This window comes from Zingiber officinale, chromosome 6B (assembly GCF_018446385.1).
Source record: "Zingiber officinale cultivar Zhangliang chromosome 6B, Zo_v1.1, whole genome shotgun sequence".
NCBI classification, from domain to species: Eukaryota; Viridiplantae; Streptophyta; class Magnoliopsida; order Zingiberales; family Zingiberaceae; genus Zingiber; species Zingiber officinale.
Window position 1 is genome coordinate 99,277,125 of NC_055996.1, and position 21,704 is coordinate 99,298,828.

Here is a 21,704-nt window from a genome sequence, read left to right on the forward strand (position 1 = left end):
CGTATTCCCTAAAAATGGACCCTAAATTCTATTACATCAATCACACTCATGCAGAACAACATCTTACATCTCGCTAGACAAGGTGACCAATGGCTATTTCTTCAAATGACTAAAATGTGGTGCCTTTTGGAAAATAGTGAACTTTGAGCGTGCCAAACGGTAAAATACCATTCTAACAATGTATCTCTTTAATTTTAACTTCACTGGATTTTTAGATTGAATTTGATTTGATTAGTTCAACCATGCTAGCAAAAGGAAACTACGCCGCCCTCACAGTCCGTCCCATAATTATGCAACAGGAGTTCAACCAATACAATATAATTATGACATCATTGCAATATCATACATAAACATTGAATAAAATTGTAAAGTACTAAAAAAAATTGAAACAGAGAAACATTTAAAAGTAAACAACAAATAAAAACAATTAAGGCTATAGACTTAAACGAGCAAATGGCAGTCAAATCCAAACTTTACCCCCAGAAAACAACAAAATAAGTTTCAGCAACCAATTGCCAAGGTGTGATCCTTACAATATGAATTCAGTCATTTTGCAAACTATTGGAATAAGCAGCTGAAAGGCTGTTGGTGTATCAGTGAAAATATTTTTCAACGCCAAAAAATTAATACACAACAACATCCTTCTGTATACAATCGCGTTTTAGATAAGTTTCTTCTTTTGAAAGTATCTCTTCAAGTGCCACAACTGTAAGATGGAAACCGAGATGCAAACTCCAAGTGAGAAAATGCTATACCATGCAATTCTCGCATTGGTTCTCTCGCTCACCTCTCTCATGTCAGCTTCCCTGGGAAAAAAAAGAGGAAAAAAAAAATCATAAGAGTGTTAGATACATAAAATTTTAGGATTTTGAATGTAAAATGTCACTAAGATACAATGTCAGAGATTGGAGAGAAAAATGATTTCAGAATGTAACTTTTGAAGGAAAACAGACATCTTTAGAAGTTTGATAGACAAATTGCAGATTGTAACTTAGGGATATGACTGATTCAAAATGACTTAGCGAGTACCAAAAAAAGAAACTCAATGTGTGTAACTAGTTCATGAAAGTTACTGCAGGTTAAGAGAGGGAAGTGAATTTATTTGGGTAGCAAACTAACATTTTGGAAGTTTGACAAACAAATTGCAAATGTGAGGGAATTATGGGAAGCGATGGAAATTTTAGCAAACCATTATTCTTAGCAGTTCACAATTTGCACAAGCACTAGAAAGAAACATCAAGTTTCAGAATTACTTGGATTTGAGGTACAGCAAGTTCTCGTGGATTGCCTGCACAGCTGCTTCTAGTTTTGTAAGCTCTAGTTCAACACCCTGGAATTGAGGAGCCATGCCACACTTGTCACAAGAAGATTGCATATAAAATTGCCGTGGTTGACAATCTAACATTTTAGGTACTCACCTCAATTTTTTCCTTTTTGGCAACAGAATCCCAATCCTTGGCTGCAATTCCAATCTTCCAGTCAATGCTAATGCTTGTCTCTACACCTTGGTTGCTGCTATCTATCCAGAAACATGCCAAGTAGTTGCCAGCCTCAGAAGTGGTGAATGCAAACTGACCAGTTGTAACATGGTCTTTCTCGTGAAGTGTATTTCCATAAGGTGATGTAACCTGCATAAGGTCAACCCTATCAATAAAACCATATACTTCACAGCAACCTTAAAGTCAATGGGAAAATGGCATAGGATTTCATGCAATCTCCATTCATTCAACCTGTTGAATTATGAAGAATGAAGAACATAAACTGAGGGCTAATTAGCGTTTTGCAAAGCAAAACAATTTTGAAATTTCTTAACATAAACAAAAGGTGGAATCACAATAAAAAATATCAGTTCCTCAGTCAAAAGAATGTTGAGATGTGCAGCCATTGTCATTCATTTCCATCTCCCCGCATCACAATATACAAAAAAAAAACATAACAAAGTTTAGCACCACATATCTACATCCAGTGCTTTCAACTAAGGGTTGGATGCTTCAGAATCAGAAAGTGAGCTTATCTCAAATTGCCATTAATTCATACAAAGGGAATCAACTATCAGGCATGGACATTTCAATTGCTTGTCATCTCTGCATTATATATATCAAATGTGATCCTTGATAATGCAGATTATTTCCAACAGCATCTAACTTTTATTTAGGAAACCAAACATCGGGCAATTACAGGATACTATTTGACAATTCTTGCGATTGCTTTTCTTATGTGTTGCAAGATGCATATACCATTTTGTACATTATTTTGCATTCATTGTACTACACAAACCATGAAATAAGAAAGACCGTTTAGTTTCATATGTTGCTTTGCATTACTGATTAAACTAAAACAGACATTTTGCTTCAGGTTATGTTCTTAAAATAATTCATTCGAGGTGAATTGGTTAGCCAAGTTGAACTAAATAGTTAACATAATTAAAAATGGCCCAAAAGATCTAAAATATAATCAGAGATATAGCCTTGCATAGTTCAATACTGAGAACTGATTGATGTAGCAACCAAATAGTTCAGACTCATGGTTTGTTGTTTTAGTATCCCACATTTGACTCCAAGATTCAACGACATGAAAATTTGAAATGATTACTTCTTTAGATGAATACTCTTATTACAATATTTCTCCGCCTAAGTCACAAGCTATAATTGCTTTATTCCGACATTACTGACCAAAACATCAATTGATAAGTTACTTTTGTCTGCTAAAAAGAAAGATATTTCTGTCTTATGATTCATTACCATCTCTTACTTTCAAGTCTCAATACGAAATTCACCAAGATTTAGTTATCCCGGCTATTTAATTTACTTCCAGAGTTTGCAAATATGTGTACAAGCTGTGACATCAAGTGCTTGTGAAACTCACACATCGTTCACGAATGATTGATCTGAAGAATGATTTTGAAATAGTAAATTAGGATAGTGCATAACTAACATATATCATTTTGTACACAATTTCATCATAAATAGGTGTCACATTGATCTAGAGGCCCTCATTTTCAATTGGAATAAATTACCAGTTAAACCAAAACCAGAGCTATTCAAAATGTGACAATGGACAGTAATAAGGTTTTAATATTGGTAATTCAACCACAACTAAAATTGGCAGTTGATGATCATGAATAGCAAGGCACCTCGCCAATAGGCTATCATGAGGAGAACAACAATCCAATCAAATTTTCTGGAGATTCTTCTCAAACTAGATTAAAATGTCTTCAGGTCCAAGCACTCCCTAGCCTAATGATACAGAACATAGAATGCAGAGAAAGGTGTCTAGAGATCAATAAAGAAAATCATAGGATGTTTTAAAGGACATGGGTCTCAATATTGCACAGAATGTGAAGAGATTCAAACTCAAAGATAGTTAATAAGCAGATATCCTGATTCTAGACAATGCATCTAAGACATAATAGGATTTAACACTCGTGGTTTAAGATTTAAACAGCCAGGAAAAGGGTTGCTTGCATGAAGTAGATCCAATATTTATCAAAAGCATATGTGAACTATAGTGATAGAACACCTGCTAGAAGTTCTAATAAATGCGGAGTAAACCATAATCAGTTAAAAATCAAATGACTGTGGAGTAAGCCATAATCAATCAAAATTCAAGTCTGGTTATTTATACCATGAAAAATTTACATTAGAAGTTCTAATCACCAAGGTCTAAAAAGTGCATGCAAGCAGTATATGGAGGACCCACTATATGTAGTATGCAAGGGTGTATGTAATTAGTATTCAAAAATTTTAAACTATTTTATGGCAATAAAAATTACTAACACATACACAATTATGAATATTAATCAACATATATATAATCCATACTTTCACGTAGAAGAAAACTATGTTAATCAATAATCATACAACACAAAATACATAAAATATAATAACCAATACTAACAAACAATGTAGAATAAATGATATATAGTTAATATCTAAAGTGTTTGTCACTTGCGAAAAATAAGTGTATAAGTTATCAATTACAAGTTACAAAGTGCCAAATAGGGTAGCTCAGAATGTTTAAGTAAATTTGGCTTTGTCTAAACAAGTTCAAATGAACCAAATAGAAACCTTTTTTAAAAAGGGGGGAAAAAAAAGAAATAGCATATGAGGACAATATATGCCATATGCCTCTGTGGTCCCCTTCCAAATCCTCCTAAGGGATTGCTTCTGTACACTCAGATATTCACTTTTTTAAAAACCATGCCAATTACTTTCTAAAACAAAGCCCATGTACTCTTATATCTCCAATTCAGCTTAGGAGGTGATAGCGCCAAAAATTTGGTATAATCAATCTTGATGTTTACTGATACTTGTACCAGAAGTAGCATGATATGTCTAGATCAAGTAAAAAAAATTGTGGCACTGGCTGAAACTTTCTTTGTAGTGGGCATAGAAAAAGGTTCGTGCAAATGGTGAGATGGAATATATATCAACACCAAACAAACCATAATTTTTAGGAATCTTTCTGCTAGATCTACAAGAGCTGCATGTATCCTTAGGTGCTTCCTATTCATACAACTTCCACAAACCATCATGCATACTTACATAGTATCTCCAATCAAACCAAGTGTGTAAGCACCTATAATGGAAAAGAGATACCAACGGGAAAACGTATAACCATTATTTTACTAATCTAGATGATAGTGTTTTTTTTATCTAGTTAACATATCATGAAACCAACACTAAAACTCCCTTGTCACTTGCAGAAGAGATATGGAATTACATGCCGGCATTTCTGGATTAAACTAACATTTAATGCATCTATATATGCAAAGATGGAGTACCAAATACGCCTCAAGCTCATCTGTATGCTTTGAATGATTCAACAGTGATCAACTGAAAGCTCCAAACGGATGGATCTGTTTTCAGATATCTAAACTCATTCAAGAAAGTATAAATAAATAAATAAATAACAAGCTGGTCTCACTCTTTCTACTATATAATTCTTGCTTTCAGAATTAAAGCCCTCAAGAGACCTTATTCAAGCTCATCTCTATAATTTGTTCAACAATAAACAACTCAAAATCCAAACAAGAAAAGATCCAAGCTTTCGGATCCTTTTTAAAAGATATCTATGCCCCTTCACGCTACACCTTAGCTCCTGTGATGTGAAACAAATAAATGAACAAAAAACATACTGGTCTTAGTAATCCACTATGTACTTCTATGTTCTTCCCTCGGTACAAATGTTAATATAAAGATAAGATGGAAAATATTATGCTTTTCTAATAAATTTCGAACCTTTACCCCCCAAACAAGTCTAAATCATAAATACCACGCTGATCGCCGATCAAAACTAATCGATCTATGGTTTTGCAAGGAGCGATCGTACCTTGACGGAGATGGTGGTCAAGTTGTCGGTTTGGCCCTCGTGGATGACACCGTAGTCAGCTAGCACCACCACGTTTGGCTGTATCTCCTCCGACACGCACTTGGTGCCCGACGCAGGCAGGTTCAGCCAGACACCGGACGCGCCCGGAACAATCAGAATCAACGAGCACAGAAGGAGAAGCGGCGCCTCGGCGAGCACCGAGATCGCCTCGCCTTGACGCCTCATCTCGCCCCTCTCGTTGGAAGCTCCACGGATCTACAATTCGTTCGATGTAGCTAAAATTTAGTTCGGCATGATGTAGGTTAGACTTTTTGAAATGCCCCCCGTACTCTTTGAATTTATCATATTGACTTTCCGTATTTTTAAACTTTTACCAAACTGCCCCCTCCTCGCTTGCGTGGTCCAAACAAAATATACTCAAATCCGTTAATGTTTAAAAATTAAATATTTTAATCATTTTTAAGTTAGCAATAATATCAGAGATGTAAAAGCATTTTTTTTGGTAAAAATTAATTTTGATAATAAAAAATATCACAAATTACGCAAATCTATTTAGGATTAAAAAACTTGTCTAATACCGTTAAATTCTCCAATTTGGTTGAGTCCTCAAAATTGGTCGAGTCCTCCAACTTGGTCAAGCCACCACTTGATCGAGTTACTCTTGGTCAAGTCACTCTACCTAAGTCATTAGGCCGAATCAATCCGAGCTACTGAGTAATTCTAAGTCATTCTAAGCTGAGTCATTTTAATCGAGTCACCTGGTCAAATTCTTCTAGCTGACTCTCCAGAACCCAATTGATTAGAAGCTGATATGGGTCACAATCTTCAGTGATCTATCCATGATCATAAATTGACACTAATATTGGAAATTAATGGGAAAAATTATCCCCGCTTTTATCTCGCTGGTGGGGCACTAAGACGAATGGACATCTTTTGCCGTATAGATATTTATCTCTTGAGCACTCGTGATACGGTGAAAAGATATTAAGTTGTCATTTAGGTATATTTGGGTATATGTAGTTTCATTCTCAGTTACAGTGTGTTTGGGAAGATTTTTTCGTCAAATAGAATGTGAAATTTTTTGGATTTATTAATTCATCGCTGTTATAAGTATTTTTTGAGGATGAATATAAGTTAAGATCAGATGGATTCAAATTAAATATCTTGGCTCCATAATTTTTATTTTATATATATTTCTCTCTCGTTTTCACCCTCTCTCCCAAATAAGGCGGTGGGAAATCATGGCATGCCTGAGGGAGAGCAGATCCAACTACCCAGACTTAACAATAGATGCCCCACGCGGCACGGTTTGATGGAAAGAGATAAAGAATGATTTTCATTCGATAATGTTGAATAAGTTAATGGAGAAGAATTGATATAAGAAGGAGGTTGTATTATGAATGGGATTTTAGTTTTATATTAGAAGTTTATATTTTTGTTGATTTATATTAATTCATATATATTGGGGTTGTGAATAAATGTATAGAGAAAGACTTTCTCTCACATGTGAGTGCGTAGAGGGTGTAAATTCACGGTCCGGATTTACATTGAACCAAGTTGACTCATGTGCGAGCGTGACTTACGCACACGAATGCCGGACCGGTCGGGACAAAATTCGCCTAAGTGAGTAATGATCACAGGTAAAAGGAGGATGTGACTACAAGTAAAATGATAGCAATCGAGTGCCACTCAGTTCGCCGTGACCATCAGTACTTGGTCGGATTCATATTCTACTGTTGTATCCTGAGAAATAGATGACCCTTGTAAGCCTCGAAGCACAGCCGGAGGTGGGCGAATATGTTTCAAGGAAACTACGACTCTCGCATGCCTCGGTTAGTTTTCCTAGTCGGCCAATCTCCTCGCCCGATCTGTCTTTTGTCATATCAACTGCAGACCTGGTGTAACACCCCTAGAAAGCCTAGATAAAGTAAGGGCAATGAGAGTACGAATGTAATGAAAAGAATGTGTATATAGTCTACGTTGAATGTTACGATGGGAAGGATTTAGATGATTAAAAACTTTATGAAAGAAAATAAAGTTGAGAATATAAAGTTCTATACATGATTTATAATGCAAGGAATTAATGTAAACAAAAGAAATATGAGATATTACATATGCATGTATGAAATATTTATGCATAATGCATATACATGAATTATTTATGCATAATGCATATATATGAATTATTTTGTACAAAAATATGTTAGGAGAAGGATTTGATCCTTGGTTCTCTTGTGGATGCATGCATGTGTTAACCAAGTGTGATAGGAGTGAATATTGTAAGAGGAGAGATGAGAATTATAATTAAAGGAAAGAAAGGAGAGAAATTAAGAGAAAGAAAAGAGAGAAACTCAAGAAGCATTTCTCTAGCATATTCTTTCCCATTAAGAGGAGAAGTAAATGAGGAGGATGAATCAAGTCAAGAGCAACAACTCTCCCCCTTCTTTCTTTCTTTTTGTTGCCGAGCAACACAAGAGGAAGAAGCCTCCTCTTCTTCCTCCTCCTCTCCACCAAAAGACCTAGCCACTTCTTCCTCCATTGGTGCCGAGCAAAGCAAGCAAGGAAGAAAGGTCCACAAGCAAGTTCTCAACTCTAGGAAACTTAAGCAAAGAAGGTAAGCTTCCCCTCACCTGCGGTACAAGGCTTTCATGTGATTTTCGGATTCTTTTTCTATGCCTTGAAAGAAAGTTTTTATACATATATGATGCATGATCAGAGGTGTATGTAACCCTAGAATTTCAATCAAAAATATTGTAAATAGGTTAGGAAAATTATTGTCTAACCAAACTAGTGCAAGGTTCCCTCTATGAAATGCTAAGGACCTTCCTATGGTTTTCTTGCTTGGAAGTTGATTGGAACCAAAAGAACCCCACTCTCATGTTTCGGCCAAGAAAGAATTTAGGGTTAGGAGGACCTTGAATTTAAAATAACTATGCTTATATGACATGATATAAAGTTTTTAAGAGTTGTATACTTGTATGTTGAAAGAAACTCATGAACCTTACTCTTAATATTTCGGCCATGGTAAGGTGATGGTTTAGAGAAGCTTAAACAAAATTCTAATATGCTCAATGACCTCTGTGATATTATGTTATGAAAGATGATTAATGCTCTCATGTTTAATTGGAATGTAGAAAATTAGTTACATGATTTATGACATGTAAGATCACAAGAGTCCTAGCTTGTTTATGATCCAACTTTGTGTATGATGTTCTTAGTAAATCTTGCTATGAAATTTACTTAGGTTTCCCATGCTTTAGGCCACTTAAAGGAAGTTTATATTCTATGAATTTTGGCCAAGTAAGGTTTAAAGGACCTAGAGGCCTTGGAAATGAAACCTAAGGGGTTAAAAGTACTTCTTATGAAAACTTGATAATGTGTGAATGCGATACATGTTTGTATGACCTAAATGAATCATTATGTGTTCGGCCATGAAGGGATAGATGCCCTAGAAACCCTAGAACAAAAATTAAATATGTCTATGCCATGCTGTATGAAAATGATATGATAATAAGTTAGAATGCATGATTGCTTTAGTTACGAAATGATATGCATAATGAAGTTATATTATGAAATATGCCATGATGTGTTATAGCATAAAAAAATGCTATACATAATGAAAAGAAATGAAGTCATGTTATGATATGTGATAGCATAGAAAATGTTATACATAATGAAAAGAAATGAAGTCATGTTATGATATGTGATAGCATAGAAAATGTTATACATAATGAAAAGAAATGAAGTCATGTTATGATATGTGATAGCATAGAAAATGCTATACATAATGAAAAGAAATGAAAAGAATAAATGCATGAAAGATTGTTAAGGACATGATATGATAGTTATGCATGATAAGTTATTTTTATGGTTTGTACCAAGGGTGGGCTCCGTAAACGCCCCGGGGTCAATGGAGTAAGACTCGGGCCTCGTCAGTAATGGGCCTTTGAGTGCCCTAGGTCGATGGAGTAAGACTCGGGCCTAGTATGTATGCATGGTAGGGCTCAAGACTTGCTACCTTGGACCTACGCATTATGTATGTGGTACAAACCGGGATCCCAAATGATGATGATATTAATTTCAAGTACTATTAAGTATAAGTTTTCAAATTCACGATGCATTGCCTACATTCATATGTGCTTGAATTATATGATGATATGATATAATGTCATGTGATATTATGATATGAATATGATGCCCTTGTATGTCTTATGCTTGTGATTTATTTGTTTTATGATATGATATTCATGCTTCTATGAAATGATATGTGAATAAGAAATATGCATGATATGTTTAAATAGAATGATATGTTATGTTATGATTAGTTGAGACGATGATATGTTGATCCATTCTTGATATACGATGATTCTCGGTTTTAGTGAGTAGGAAAGGAACTTACTGAGCCATGAGTGCTCATAGCTTACTTTCATTGTACCCAATAGATAAAGAAGTGGATAGAACAATTGGTGGAGAGGAGGAGCAGATAGTGATGTGTGTGGTGGTGGCTCGGCTAGGACGATTCGGACAAATTAATATTTTTAGTTATAAGTTCAATATATGCACATTTGAACAAATCAGAATATGTGATATTATGCTTAATAAATTAAATTTTTTAAAGTTTTTATTCTTCCGCTGTTATAGTAAAACATGTACGTAAGTAGTATAAGAACGTAGCGCCGCCTTTGGTTGGGTAAGAAGGGCGGGCGTTACACCTGGTCTTCCGCTTTGCCGCTTTGGTCATCCGCTCTGCAGACTTGCACTGATGCTTTGGTTTGCCGCTGTGCAGACATGCGTTGCCTCTCTGATTTGCCGCTCTGGTCTTCCGCTCTGCAGACCTACGCTGTCTCTCTGATCTGCTGCTCTACATATCTACCCTGCTGCTCTGGTCTTCCGCATTGCAGCTCTGGTCTACCGCTCTGCAGACCTGTTCTGCCGCTCTGGTCTGCCGCTGTGTTGACCTAGTCTTCCGCTCTGCAGACCTGGTCTTTCACTCTGCACTTTACAGAAACCAGTCTCTGCTGGCAGCCTGAGATTATTCGCTCAAATCATTTCGACTGTAAGTTGAATTTAATTCAGTGTAACTTAAATTCAACTAATACCCATAAATCTCCGACATTAAATTATTTGTGTCCAACAGATAATTCAAATATCATACTGGCGGAGTTTGAACCATTGACGTTGGGTGTTGAGCATTATTATGTCTCCGTTTTTTTTTACTAAGGAGTCAATTTAGCATTTATCTCTCTCTGGACTTTGGCAGCTTCAAGCTTCCTCCCCTTGCAAAGGGGTTGGTAGGTTGAGATCAAGCTCTCCCCCTTTGAAGGGGTAACGAACGTATTCACGAGTTAACAAGTTGAATATTGTGAAACTTGAGCTTGATTTGTTTATCTTAACGAGCCTCATTAAACGAACTCAAACGAATTTTTATCGAATCGAGCTTCGAATAGCTCGCGAACGGCTTGGTTCATTTACATCCATAGGACTCTTAGATCAAGCTCCCCTCCCTTCGAAGGGGTTGACTCGGCCTACCTCTTCCATACCTAATCTGGTCTCGAGCAGTATTATCTCCCCTTCTCTAAAGAGTCAACTCGGTTTACCTCTCCTTAGCTTGATCTCGAGATTCAGCACTATCTCCCCCTGCTACAGAGGGATCGACTCCACTCATCTCTCCCCAATTTAGCTTGGTCTAAAGAATCGACTCGGCTTTTCTCTCCCCGACTTTACTTGAGATCAAGTATTATCTCCCCCTTCAGGCTACTTTAGCTCACTTCAACATCCTATTGATCTAAACATCTCATTCGAGTCTTTGTATAACTTAGCTTAAAGGGAGAGAGACTCATAAGATGGTTAATATTGACCCGCTCTGGGACATGTCTACGTGACCTTGTCTTAGTCTAACTAAGTCCTCCATTCTAGTTGAATGTTTAGTTTGGTTGAGTGCCCAGTCTCCTGAGTCTTCCAATTTGGTTGAGCGCCCAGTCTAATTAATTGCTCTATTTTGTTAAGTTCTCTAGTTTAACCAAATTCTCGAGACTAGTCCAGTCCCGTCCCCAACTTAGTAGAGTGACTCTAGCTTAGTCACAAGACCAAGGTCATTCTGAGTTGAGTCACCTTAGTTGAGTCATCTGGATTAATTGTCGAGGTAGGGCATCTAGATTATTATCCAGATATCTATAGTTCAATCCCTAATTATAGTATATTTGTAAAAAAAATATTCTCTAAATAGAAGGTACAATCAAAGGATGTTGGACTTCTGGACTGATCAACGCATGTGCTTCCTGATTTGCCCTGATGACGAGCGAAAAATTTTCTTAGGGTCGGACCGGTCACCTCTGAGGCTAACTAGATTTATCATTTAGGGTTGTTCATACAGGGATAGTCAATGAAGCTAACAGATTTATTATATTTTTCACCTGCGGTTTGATCCTCAACTATGACGTATTTATAGGAATTTTTTTTCTTCAAATGAGATGCACAATTAAAGAATATTGGATTCTTAGATTCTTCACCCCCATATACTTCTTGGTTTATCTGATTATCTATGAAAATAGTTCATGATTTATTTTAATTATCTGTGAAAAATTTAATAAAACCAAATTAATCACTCTAAAGATAGTTCGTTGGTCAAATTCCTCCAGTCAAGTCTTCTAGGTCGGTTAAATTTTTATCTCCAAGCTCAATAGACTATAAACAAACATGGATCATAATCCTCATCTCCATAATCACAAATGATATTCACATATTTCTCTTTTCCTCCCTCTGGATATAAATACACATGCATAACTCAATCAAAGGGGACTCTTCATTCAATTCTTTTTATTCTCTTTTCATTTTACTATTTTACAGTACCATGAATAAACATATTGGTGCTCCAAGGTAATGATTAAATCTTCAATCAAGGAATTTAAGATTTGAGTATTAAAGAGCTCTAGATTAAAAAAAAAAACATATTCACATATTCTATTCATTTTACTTTCATTTTCATTTACTATTATTTTTTCCATTATCTTTTCCTAACCGAATAAAAAACAATAAAAATACAAAAATAAAGGTGCACCAACCAAGCACCACCATATAAAAATAATGGTTGAAGGTTTGATTATCAAACTTAAATATTATCGCACATTTGTTTATAAAACTGCTAAAAACCAGAAAGAAAAAAAAAAACACCATGCAGTCTGTAGTCACTTTCATTATTACATCACACTAATTAAAAAAAAATGAGTGGGTTTGCTAGGAAGACCCGATTAATACCAAGAATTGATTTTATAAATAAAAATGTCACCTCAATAATATCCCCTAGCTAGTTGACCAAATTAATTAAATTATGCTCATGGATGTGATTTAATTTAAGGATGATCAATTTTGTTTTATAAAATTTTTTCATGTGTCACGGAGTGATGATTAATCAATCAAATATTTTTAGATCAACTATTTATTAAAAAAATTCGAATCTAAAACTCGATCCTTAAATATTTTAAAAATCAAATACAGACGTTCACTCCATTGCCCGAGGACTTGATTTTATAGCTCATGAACATTGCATTCTGTTTACTAATTCAGGATTGATCTAATCATTAATTAAGAGAAAGTTGGCTTAGCGGCTTGTAATCATACTTTAATTTGGATTTTTGTTTCATTCAATCAAGATTTCAAACAATTCCGTATTAATATAATAATCCATGCACTAGGAGAAACCTAAAATATTTTAGCATTTTTATTATATTACAGTTAAAGAATAAAAAATTGGCGCCCCCCTAATTATTAAAATAGTTAAGAAGAAGTTTTTTTTTTAAAGAAAGTTAAATCAATATCACACATATTTTTTTATTTTAAAAATATTCTTATTTCTACCCATGTAGCTATGTAAAAATAAATCTGTTCAATTTGATAAAAAAATCTATACATATTTTTTTTATATATAAAATCTCTTTATTATAGTAGTCAATTTTAAACTAACTAATGACTATTACAATAATATTATTGATAATTTTAATAAAATAAATTTAAATAATTTTAATTAAGTTGATAAAAAATATTTTTAATATAAAAGTATTTTATATATAATTTTTTACCAAGTTAAATCGATTTATTTTTTACCCATTATAAATAACTAATCCAATAACATTAAAATAAAAAAATAATAAAAAATAAAAAATATAATGGAATGTTCTTTTATTATTTTATTTAAAAAAGAAACGTCTATTAATATAGACCTATTTTAATGATTAAGGTCTGTTTTGATTGTACGTATTAAAGTAGGTAGGGAATGCTACCATAAATTCTTATTTGAGAATGTAGTTAAACTTGACAATTTTCTTGTTTATTTATTTAATATTTAGGGTTCTATTTAATTAGCCGGCAAATCGGTACGAGCCCACTCATTTGGCTACTCGTGGACTCCATTGCCGTGTCCACCCGCCCGCCTCGCTGATCTCGAGCGCCTTCGCAGGAGACCTTGGCGTTGGATTTGAGTCGAGGAAGACGAAGATGGGGTTGTCTCTATTCGAGGTCAATATTCAAGTTCAATTAACCGCTCTCGTTCCAGATTTGAGCTGGTGTTGCTTCTGTTCATGATCTGTGCTTCCGTGCTTTGTTTTGGTCAGGGTCTCACCAAATCGCTTGCCATGACTGTGCTATCGGAGATCGGCGACAAGACATTCTTCGCTGCCGCGGTTAATTTTGACGCTCTGTTTCTTTTTCTTCTTTTGGTGTTTGCTATAAGATCTTATATCTAGTGATATGAAGTTTTGGATGGCATTGGTTCTTCGATAAGGTAGGACTGCGTTGGCATTGTAATTTGACTTTTTAGTCCAGAATGGTGTTTCGTGGAAATTATGAAGGTAAATGAAGGATCGACGCTAAACATGTGGTAGTATAGTTCTCGTCCTGTTTTATTTATCTCGGAAAGAAGTTGAAGAACACAACAATATGCCAAGTTTTGTGATGGACGAGTAGCTACTTTTGCTGTTTTTGATGTAGTGCCCTAGGTCGACGCTAAACACTAGTTCGTTCTTTGTCTTTCACATTATTATATTCTATTGAGCATCTTCCATGCAAGAGCATATGGAATCCAGGATTGTGAATATTGATACTCTCCATATCACCTTTTCATAATGCTTAGCTGATGTCTATAATTGTCAATCTATTAGTTTTGAATTTTAGTGACTGTTGCAGTGGTCTTGGGTTCCATTTGAGACCCAAAATATGATTGCTGATTCACTTTGAAGAACACAACAAATTGAATATCTAGCCTTATTATACTTCGTTATTTTGATTCCTCCACTATGAGTAACAATTTAAGCTCAGTTTCAAATCAATCTTTCTTTAAATAATTTCTGGCCAAGTCTGTGAATCATCTGAGTAGATAGCTTTTCATTTGCATTTTGGCTATTTGCATTGTGATTGTGTCTAATCCTGCAATGCTATGCAGATTGGATAACTTCTCTTTGTGTTGCACAAACGTACAGAAGCATAATAGTGGTTACAATCTCAAGCAAAGAAATTTTCCTAATGTACAAAACATACTTAGGCTTTTCTCATCGTTTTGGTGTTTAGTTCTCTATGTTTGGCTGCAGTAACTTGAATCATAGGATATATGCTACAAGATGAGGTTAGATGGAAATACAAACGATGAAAGCCCAATGACATAAAGATGCAAAAATGTGCATGGTTTGCTGTAAAGGAAGAGTACTATCTCCTCACGTAAACAATAACTTAAAGTAGCACACACATGAGTACCATAGAATGACTATAACTAGCTTGAAGTTACAACCTTTTTTGGAGTCTGCCAAACTTCTTTAATGAGGAGGTTATACCTTCAAGTTGTCATGGGAGCATACAAACAATCATTTAATGATCAATTTGGTTGGAACTGCAAAAATCCATAAGGCACATATTAAATCACCACAAGATTCTACAAGAAGTCTTTGGAGAAACTAAATGTCTTCCCTTGGAGTTGCCACTATCACCAACAACTAAAACAAGACAGGAAGATCGCAGACTTCACCAACGTACGTTAATGCCTTATGGTTTCCAACACTGTGAGAACATTGTGATTGGATAATGTCCAGGTTATAATATTGAAGTGAAGTAATCAATATTTGATTTGTTGCCACAATTATGTAATCAATATTTGTTTTGTTACCACAATTATGGGACCAAATATGATACAATGATTTTTTTTTTCTTGAAAACAAACTTGTGAATTATCTTTTTGAGTTTTGGATAATTGATTCTGTTTTTCCATGGTATTCTAAACACCAATTTAACCTTGCATTCTCTTCTAAACACTGATTTAACTGACCATGGTATTCTAGAAACTGATTTAACTAACACTGCATATTTTTCATCATAAGATCTTAGCAATGCGGCATCCTCGCAAGATTGTGTTATCGGGATGTTTATCAGCCTTAATTGTGAGTTGCATGCGTTACATCTTTATTATGTCTTATTGTTTTTTTTTTGCCTTTACATCTGTTGCGCTTGTTGTTGTAGGTTATGACCATTTTGTCAGCCTCTCTTGGTTGGGCTGCACCTAATCTGGTAAGCTGTTCAAGATCAGCAAGAATCACCACTTTTTCTTTGCCATATGTGTTTACCGATTGAATTGATCTATCGACTGACAGATTTGCTCAAGTGTACATTTTGCAGTAATTTGTTCTCTTCTGGTATTACATGAATGAGATAACTCTTGGAGTCATATGTACACTGAAGTGATTTGGATAGATTAAATACAAGTACTAATAGTTGTAGTTAGTGTTGGTGCAGGGAGCACCAGATAATCGAACCTAAGTTTTGATTATGGCAAAAGGTTCAAAGTTAAGGTTACTTGTTGTCTAACAAGTGTGATTGAGCTTGTAGGAAAGTCCTAAGTGTTCTTAGGCAAAAGTCCTAGTTGACACTAGATAGGTGGAAAACCCTAGGGGAGGTAATCTTAGGTCCTAGGGGGTGGTAACCCTAGGTTATGGAAAACCCTAGGGGGAGGTAACCCTACGTCCTAGGGGGTGGTAACCTTAGGTTGTGGAAAGTCTTAACTGCAGTTAGGCAAGGTGAAGTCTTGGCGGGTTGAGTTCTTTGGGCGAAATCCTAAAGTCGGGGACTCTAGATGAAAATCCTGGTGGTCGCAGACTAGGTGAAAGTCTGTACGGGTCATGGAGCGGATGTTCAGCATGAAGACCTGAAGTCTCGGGCGTTGAGCAAAAGTCAAGTTGGTTTGGAGGACCGGTTTGGCAAAAGGTAAACTCTCCTGAGAGGAGTAGGTGAGGACGCATTCCCCGTTGAGGGAACAGTAGGCGTCGATTCGACCTAGGGCTTCCGGGAAATCTGAAAGTCAGAATCGGACAGTCCGGAGACTGTCAAAAGTTATCTTTTATAGTGGTTTATTATTTGCTATTACTCTAACTCTGTTTTGCAGGAGACTAACACTTTTCCAGGGTTAGTTTCGGCCTTGATCTTTTGCATTGGGCAAAATGTATATGCATGTCTTAAGTAAATAATCTTTTTTAACGTTCTGAATTTCAACTCCGAGATAAAGCACCTGGTTTGAATCTGCCAAATTATGAGGCAATATAGTAGATCTTTGTGGGGTCAATTGGTTTAGGTGATCTTCTTTAAGGAGACATTGGATCAGGAGACATCTTAGTTGATGCTGGAAATCATGTTGACTTTTGGTAGGATCAGCAAACTACTTAATCTAGTTAGATAATTTTTTCTCATCAACTAGATTACATTGCATTATTTATATACACTTCATTTAGATCACTTATCATAAGGTGGCTGAAGAAGGGGAGCCTTGGCGCAACGGTAAAGTTGTTGCCATGTGACCAAAAGGTCACGGGTTCAAATCCTGGAAACAACTTCTTGCAAAAAGCAAGGTAAGGCTGCGTACAATGGATCCTTCCCCGGGACCCCGCATGGTGGGAGCTTCGTGCACCGGGCTGCCCTTATCATAAGGTGGCTGAAATTATAAATTTGGGAATCAGAATAAATTAGTTAATAGATTTAAAAGCTTCCAACTGTCAAGTGCTATGTGGTAGGTTCTCATGATTTTCCTTGGTGGAACTCATATTCAAACCTCCTCAACTCTGACTTTTCTTATGCTTATCATTATGGCTCTGCCAGCATAATCTATGACCTCTTTAGCAGGTAGCATCTTAACTTTCTTTACATGTTAGCTTGAGTTGCCAAACTTCATGGAACATATCATATACACTATTGGTACTTGAACTATTTGATTGTCATTCTTTCTGTTTTTTAATATTCTTGTACGACCTTTTGTTAACTTGATTTAACCCTTTTCTAGCAGTTATATGGATAAATATACTGATTATACTCACAACTTGAATTTATAGAGCATTCAGATTCCAATTCAAGTTGACCATTGAACATATATTGCTTATGTTTTTTCTTATTTGCACACTTAAGAAAAGAAATTAAGCAGCAGATATGCTCTAGAGTCCAAAACCTGAAGAGAAAGTTATAACTATTTCTAGTCTTGTTAATGCCTTTTCCTTGCACTTATAATTACATTATAAGATAATCATACTCAGCTCTGGCATTTTGCCTTATACTCCAAGTTAGATTGGTACTTTTTCTGATGCAGATTTCTCGCAAATGGTCACACCATATAACAACCATACTGTTCTTTGGTTTCGGTTTTTGGTCGTTATGGGAAGGTTTTACAGAAGATGGGTAAATCTTTTAAATCCCTCCTTCAGTCTGTTTCAGTGTTATCTCGTCTTCACCTATATCAGGTGTTTTAGTATTATCTGACATTATATTTAATATTCGTGTAGTGAGGCTGAAGAATTAGCAGAAGTAGAAGCTAAATTGGTTAGTTAAAATTATCTTTAAGATTTGGTCTTCGACTAATATCATGGGTGGAACTTCATTAAGTTTCTTCAAATGTTCAGAGTGCCGATTGGAAGGCTGAAGGAGATAGCTCCAAAAGCAATTTCAAGGTTTTTTTTTTCTGTGCATAATTTCTGCATATAAGCTTTTAGGTTTTCCACATCCAAACTCTAGTGTCTTATTTCTCACTTTCCTATCATCTATACAAGACAACTGCAAGATCACAGGTAGAATAACTAGAACCAAAGTTGTCAGAACAAATTTAAGCTTACTAGATTTACTTACTGCCAATAATTCATCTAACTTGTTTAAAACTTTTATAATTTGTTATTTTTTTTAGAAAAGTAGCTAGAATTCTTTTTAAAATGTTTATTTTCTTAAGAAAAAGTCAATTAGAGGATTTATTAGGATAAGTTGAGTCATTATTTATAAAGATGAGATATTGTCAATTTATAAAGGGGTAAAGAACACATGCATCATGACAATTTTCAGTTAATAAAGTTTTTTTTTTTCTTTTTCAATTCCTTGTGTGAGATCTTCTTTCTCTATGTGAGGTTGTTATCCAAGATAAAGTGGGTTCATTCATAATGATGCGTGCTTTGGAACGCAAGTGTGTTCTTTTGAGCATTTATTCCAGCAATATCAACTACAGGTTTAGCTGCAGAAAAGACTAGAAGTAGGAGCTGATCTCAATCTATTCCTAAGCTAGCTTTTTCTGTCTTTTTCAGTCTGTGAAATGTCAAGGTCGCTTTTTCTGCTTCACAGATCTGCAAAACTTTATGCTATCAATCAGACAAGGATAGAATGACTCCAGAAATTATCTGACCTGTCCAAAAGTCATTCTCTTCTTAGAGCTCTAAAGTAAACAATAATCTTCTTCTGATGCAAGACTAGCGCTTGGCTGAAACTTGAATTAAATGGCCAATCTGCAAGCTGAAAAAATGGGAGGCCTTCTCTAACGCATATTTCTTTTCCACAAGGAAATCTGTGGATGCAAGGATCCATGTAGCCAATCTTATCTTGTTGCTTGAAGTTTCTTATTATTATTATGAGTAGGATCAGCTGGTTCTCTTGACTTCGAGTAATAGAATTGCAATCCTCTCAGCAATATTTTTTTTGATATTTTTCTCATAAATTTCAGACAAGGGCCTTACCAAATTAACTCATCCTATGCAAATATTTTGCATGTCACATTGCACAATTTTATATGTAAAAGATTTCATTTGAGCAGAATTTTGACTGGAACTTGCATTATTGATACTGTCATACGATTGTGTTTATCGATAGCAGAGTGATGATTTAAAGAAACAGCAGCGGCCATTTCTAACCCAATTCTTCTCCCCCATCTTCCTAAAGGTAGTGTCTCTAAAGAAACAAAATCTAAAATTATTCTAAATCCTCAGCATCATGTTAAGTGCTAATGCAGGCATTTTCCATCACTTTTTTTGGTGAATGGGGTGACAAGAGCCAGGTAAATCATGGTTGAAGCTAATAAATTCCTTCCCTTGTAGGATATTTTCACTGTCTTACGCTGATTTGTTTTTTGCAGATTGCTACAATTGGATTGGCCTCCGATGCTAATCCACTGGGTGTAGTTTTAGGTGGCATTATGTACAGCCTCAAACACTCGTCACTTTTTTTTCCTCCCATTTTCTGGGGAATAATACTAATATATGCGCATATATTTCTTTTTTATTTGGATGACAGCGGGCAAGCATTGTGCACGACAGCAGCAGTACTTGGAGGAAAGAGCTTGGCATCACAGATATCGGAAAAAATGGTGAGAAACCATTTATATTTGTCGCATAAAGTTCACAACTGAACCCATATTTTATAAAACTGGACCAGCGGCTTTTGCCAAGCCAAAATCTGGTTCAACAGGAACAGCTCGGTCTTGTCCAGTTTTTGAAACACTGGACTATCTCACTGGAATTGATGATGAACGTACCAGTGTTTCTTAACAGTGGGCCAGCTGATTTTCTGGATGTAAAATCTGGTTCCGAAAGGATTCTTCTATTCCATGAACTAGACCAGTCTTGCTTCTGATTCATGTTGGTTTAACCGCTCGGTCCAGTCCTGCTTCTGAAACACTGAAATATACTTTGCTAGAACTGATTTCATATATCTCACAAGTGGATTGGCGGTTTTTTGGTTCAACTGGGGTTCTTTTACTCCATGAACTTTATCACTTTTGCTTCATTGCTTGATCTGCCTGGTTCCAATTTTGAAAACACTGAACTTGCCGGAACTGATGCCAGATTAATCTGACTGCAGGTTGCGCTCTCCAGTGGCGTACTTTTCTTAATATTTGGTCTCCAGTCCTTCCTATCCGAAGCAGAAACATCGTGAAAGAAAAGAACTTAAAAGTGCATTTGATGCCTCCTTACTGGACGAAGCAAAAGTACCCATGGCAAAACACCCTGTTTCTCCTCTCTCATCTAAACCCAGAAAATCAATTTATTGGCTGCTGCCCATTTTGGAAGCAGGATGAACACTCTCTTTTATACATATGGTCTTTTAAACAAAAATCATATGTTTTATCAAGGATTCTCGTAAGAAAAAAAAACAAAAGCCAAAATCATGCAAGGATGTTTTTATTGCACTTAGATTTTTTTTTTTTTATGGTATTGCTGGTGAGCACTTATTTACTCTAAAATCGAAGCTATTTGTTCACTCTAGTATTTCTGTTAACTTATTTTTAAATCAATACGAAGGAGATAAATAACTATTAACTATTAGTATTTCTGTGAATAATTATTAATTATTAGTGTAAATCGTCAAGGTACAAGGTAGGATACATCAAGATCTTAAAATTTTATATGGTGATATCTTTTGTCTTCCATCATCTTGAACTTTGACACTGTTTACGTGCGGGAGGAGAGAGGGGAAGGATAAGACGTGAAGAGGGAAGGAAGGAATATGTTTATTTGGACTGGAAAATGGAGTCAGACCGAAGTGTTTTTTTTTTCGTGTTTATTTTGGATTTCAATAAAATTATGCTCTTATTTTCTTTGTACATAATTTTGTTTATCCACCCAAGTTAGTTTTAGTGATGTTTATATATATAAATTTTATAATAGACAGTGAAATCTTTTCGTCCTTCATATAAATCTTAAATCTTATAAATTTTATAATAGCACTGTAATTACTATATATATATATATATATATATATATGAAAAATACACAACTCATGCAATGATGCACATCTATATACATCCAATTTTCCTTCCACACTATCTTACAATTGGCTAGCTAAGCTCTATCTTTGCACATCTTTAACATTACGGAGGCATGGAATAAACGCCTCCTTGCCATATGCAATTAAAAATTTTATAAAGTAGTTAATAATCTAATATAAATTAGAAAGTAATTTTTGATGATAATATAATTGAAACTTTTAATTATATGTTATGCGCATATAGTTCAAGCTTTTCAATAGGTCAATGGAAAATTGTGTTACGTTTTATTTTTTAAAAAATTATAAGATCGTCCTTTAAAATATTTCAAAATATAGGGTGC

At 35.2% G+C, this 21,704-nt stretch overlaps 2 protein-coding genes and 1 long non-coding RNA gene across 4 annotated transcripts; 2 read left to right on the forward strand and 1 right to left on the reverse strand.

The window, feature by feature from the left end:
- Nucleotides 1-454: 454 nt before the first annotated feature.
- On the reverse strand, nt 455-5,630 carry LOC121988436 (transmembrane emp24 domain-containing protein p24delta3-like). The gene is made up of 4 exons (XM_042541866.1): nt 5,332-5,630; nt 1,419-1,628; nt 1,254-1,330; nt 455-806 (listed from the first exon to the last, which is right to left on the reverse strand). Exons 1-4 carry the CDS (start codon nt 5,554-5,556, stop codon nt 662-664), a joined length of 657 nt encoding a protein of 218 aa, XP_042397800.1. The 5' UTR covers nt 5,557-5,630; the 3' UTR covers nt 455-661.
- An 8,052-nt stretch (nt 5,631-13,682) lies between these two features.
- Nucleotides 13,683-20,861, forward strand: LOC121988435 (GDT1-like protein 5). 2 transcript variants are annotated; one of them, XM_042541864.1, is made up of 12 exons: nt 13,683-13,842; nt 13,938-14,006; nt 15,690-15,749; nt 15,829-15,876; nt 17,936-18,024; nt 18,129-18,165; nt 18,246-18,293; nt 19,471-19,539; nt 19,610-19,654; nt 19,733-19,794; nt 19,891-19,963; nt 20,458-20,861. In XM_042541864.1, the coding sequence occupies exons 1-12, from the start codon at nt 13,822-13,824 to the stop codon at nt 20,530-20,532; spliced, it is 696 nt and encodes a 231-aa protein (XP_042397798.1). In that variant the 5' UTR covers nt 13,683-13,821; the 3' UTR covers nt 20,533-20,861. The 2 variants fall into 2 exon arrangements, with proteins under 2 accessions (XP_042397798.1, XP_042397799.1); XM_042541865.1 differs by having other exon boundaries at nt 19,474-19,539.
- On the forward strand, nt 18,300-19,111 carry LOC121988437. Its single transcript, XR_006114027.1, has 2 exons — nt 18,300-18,859; nt 18,949-19,111. It is a non-coding gene; the product is annotated as an uncharacterized LOC121988437 (long non-coding RNA).
- Nucleotides 20,862-21,704: the final 843 nt, after the last annotated feature.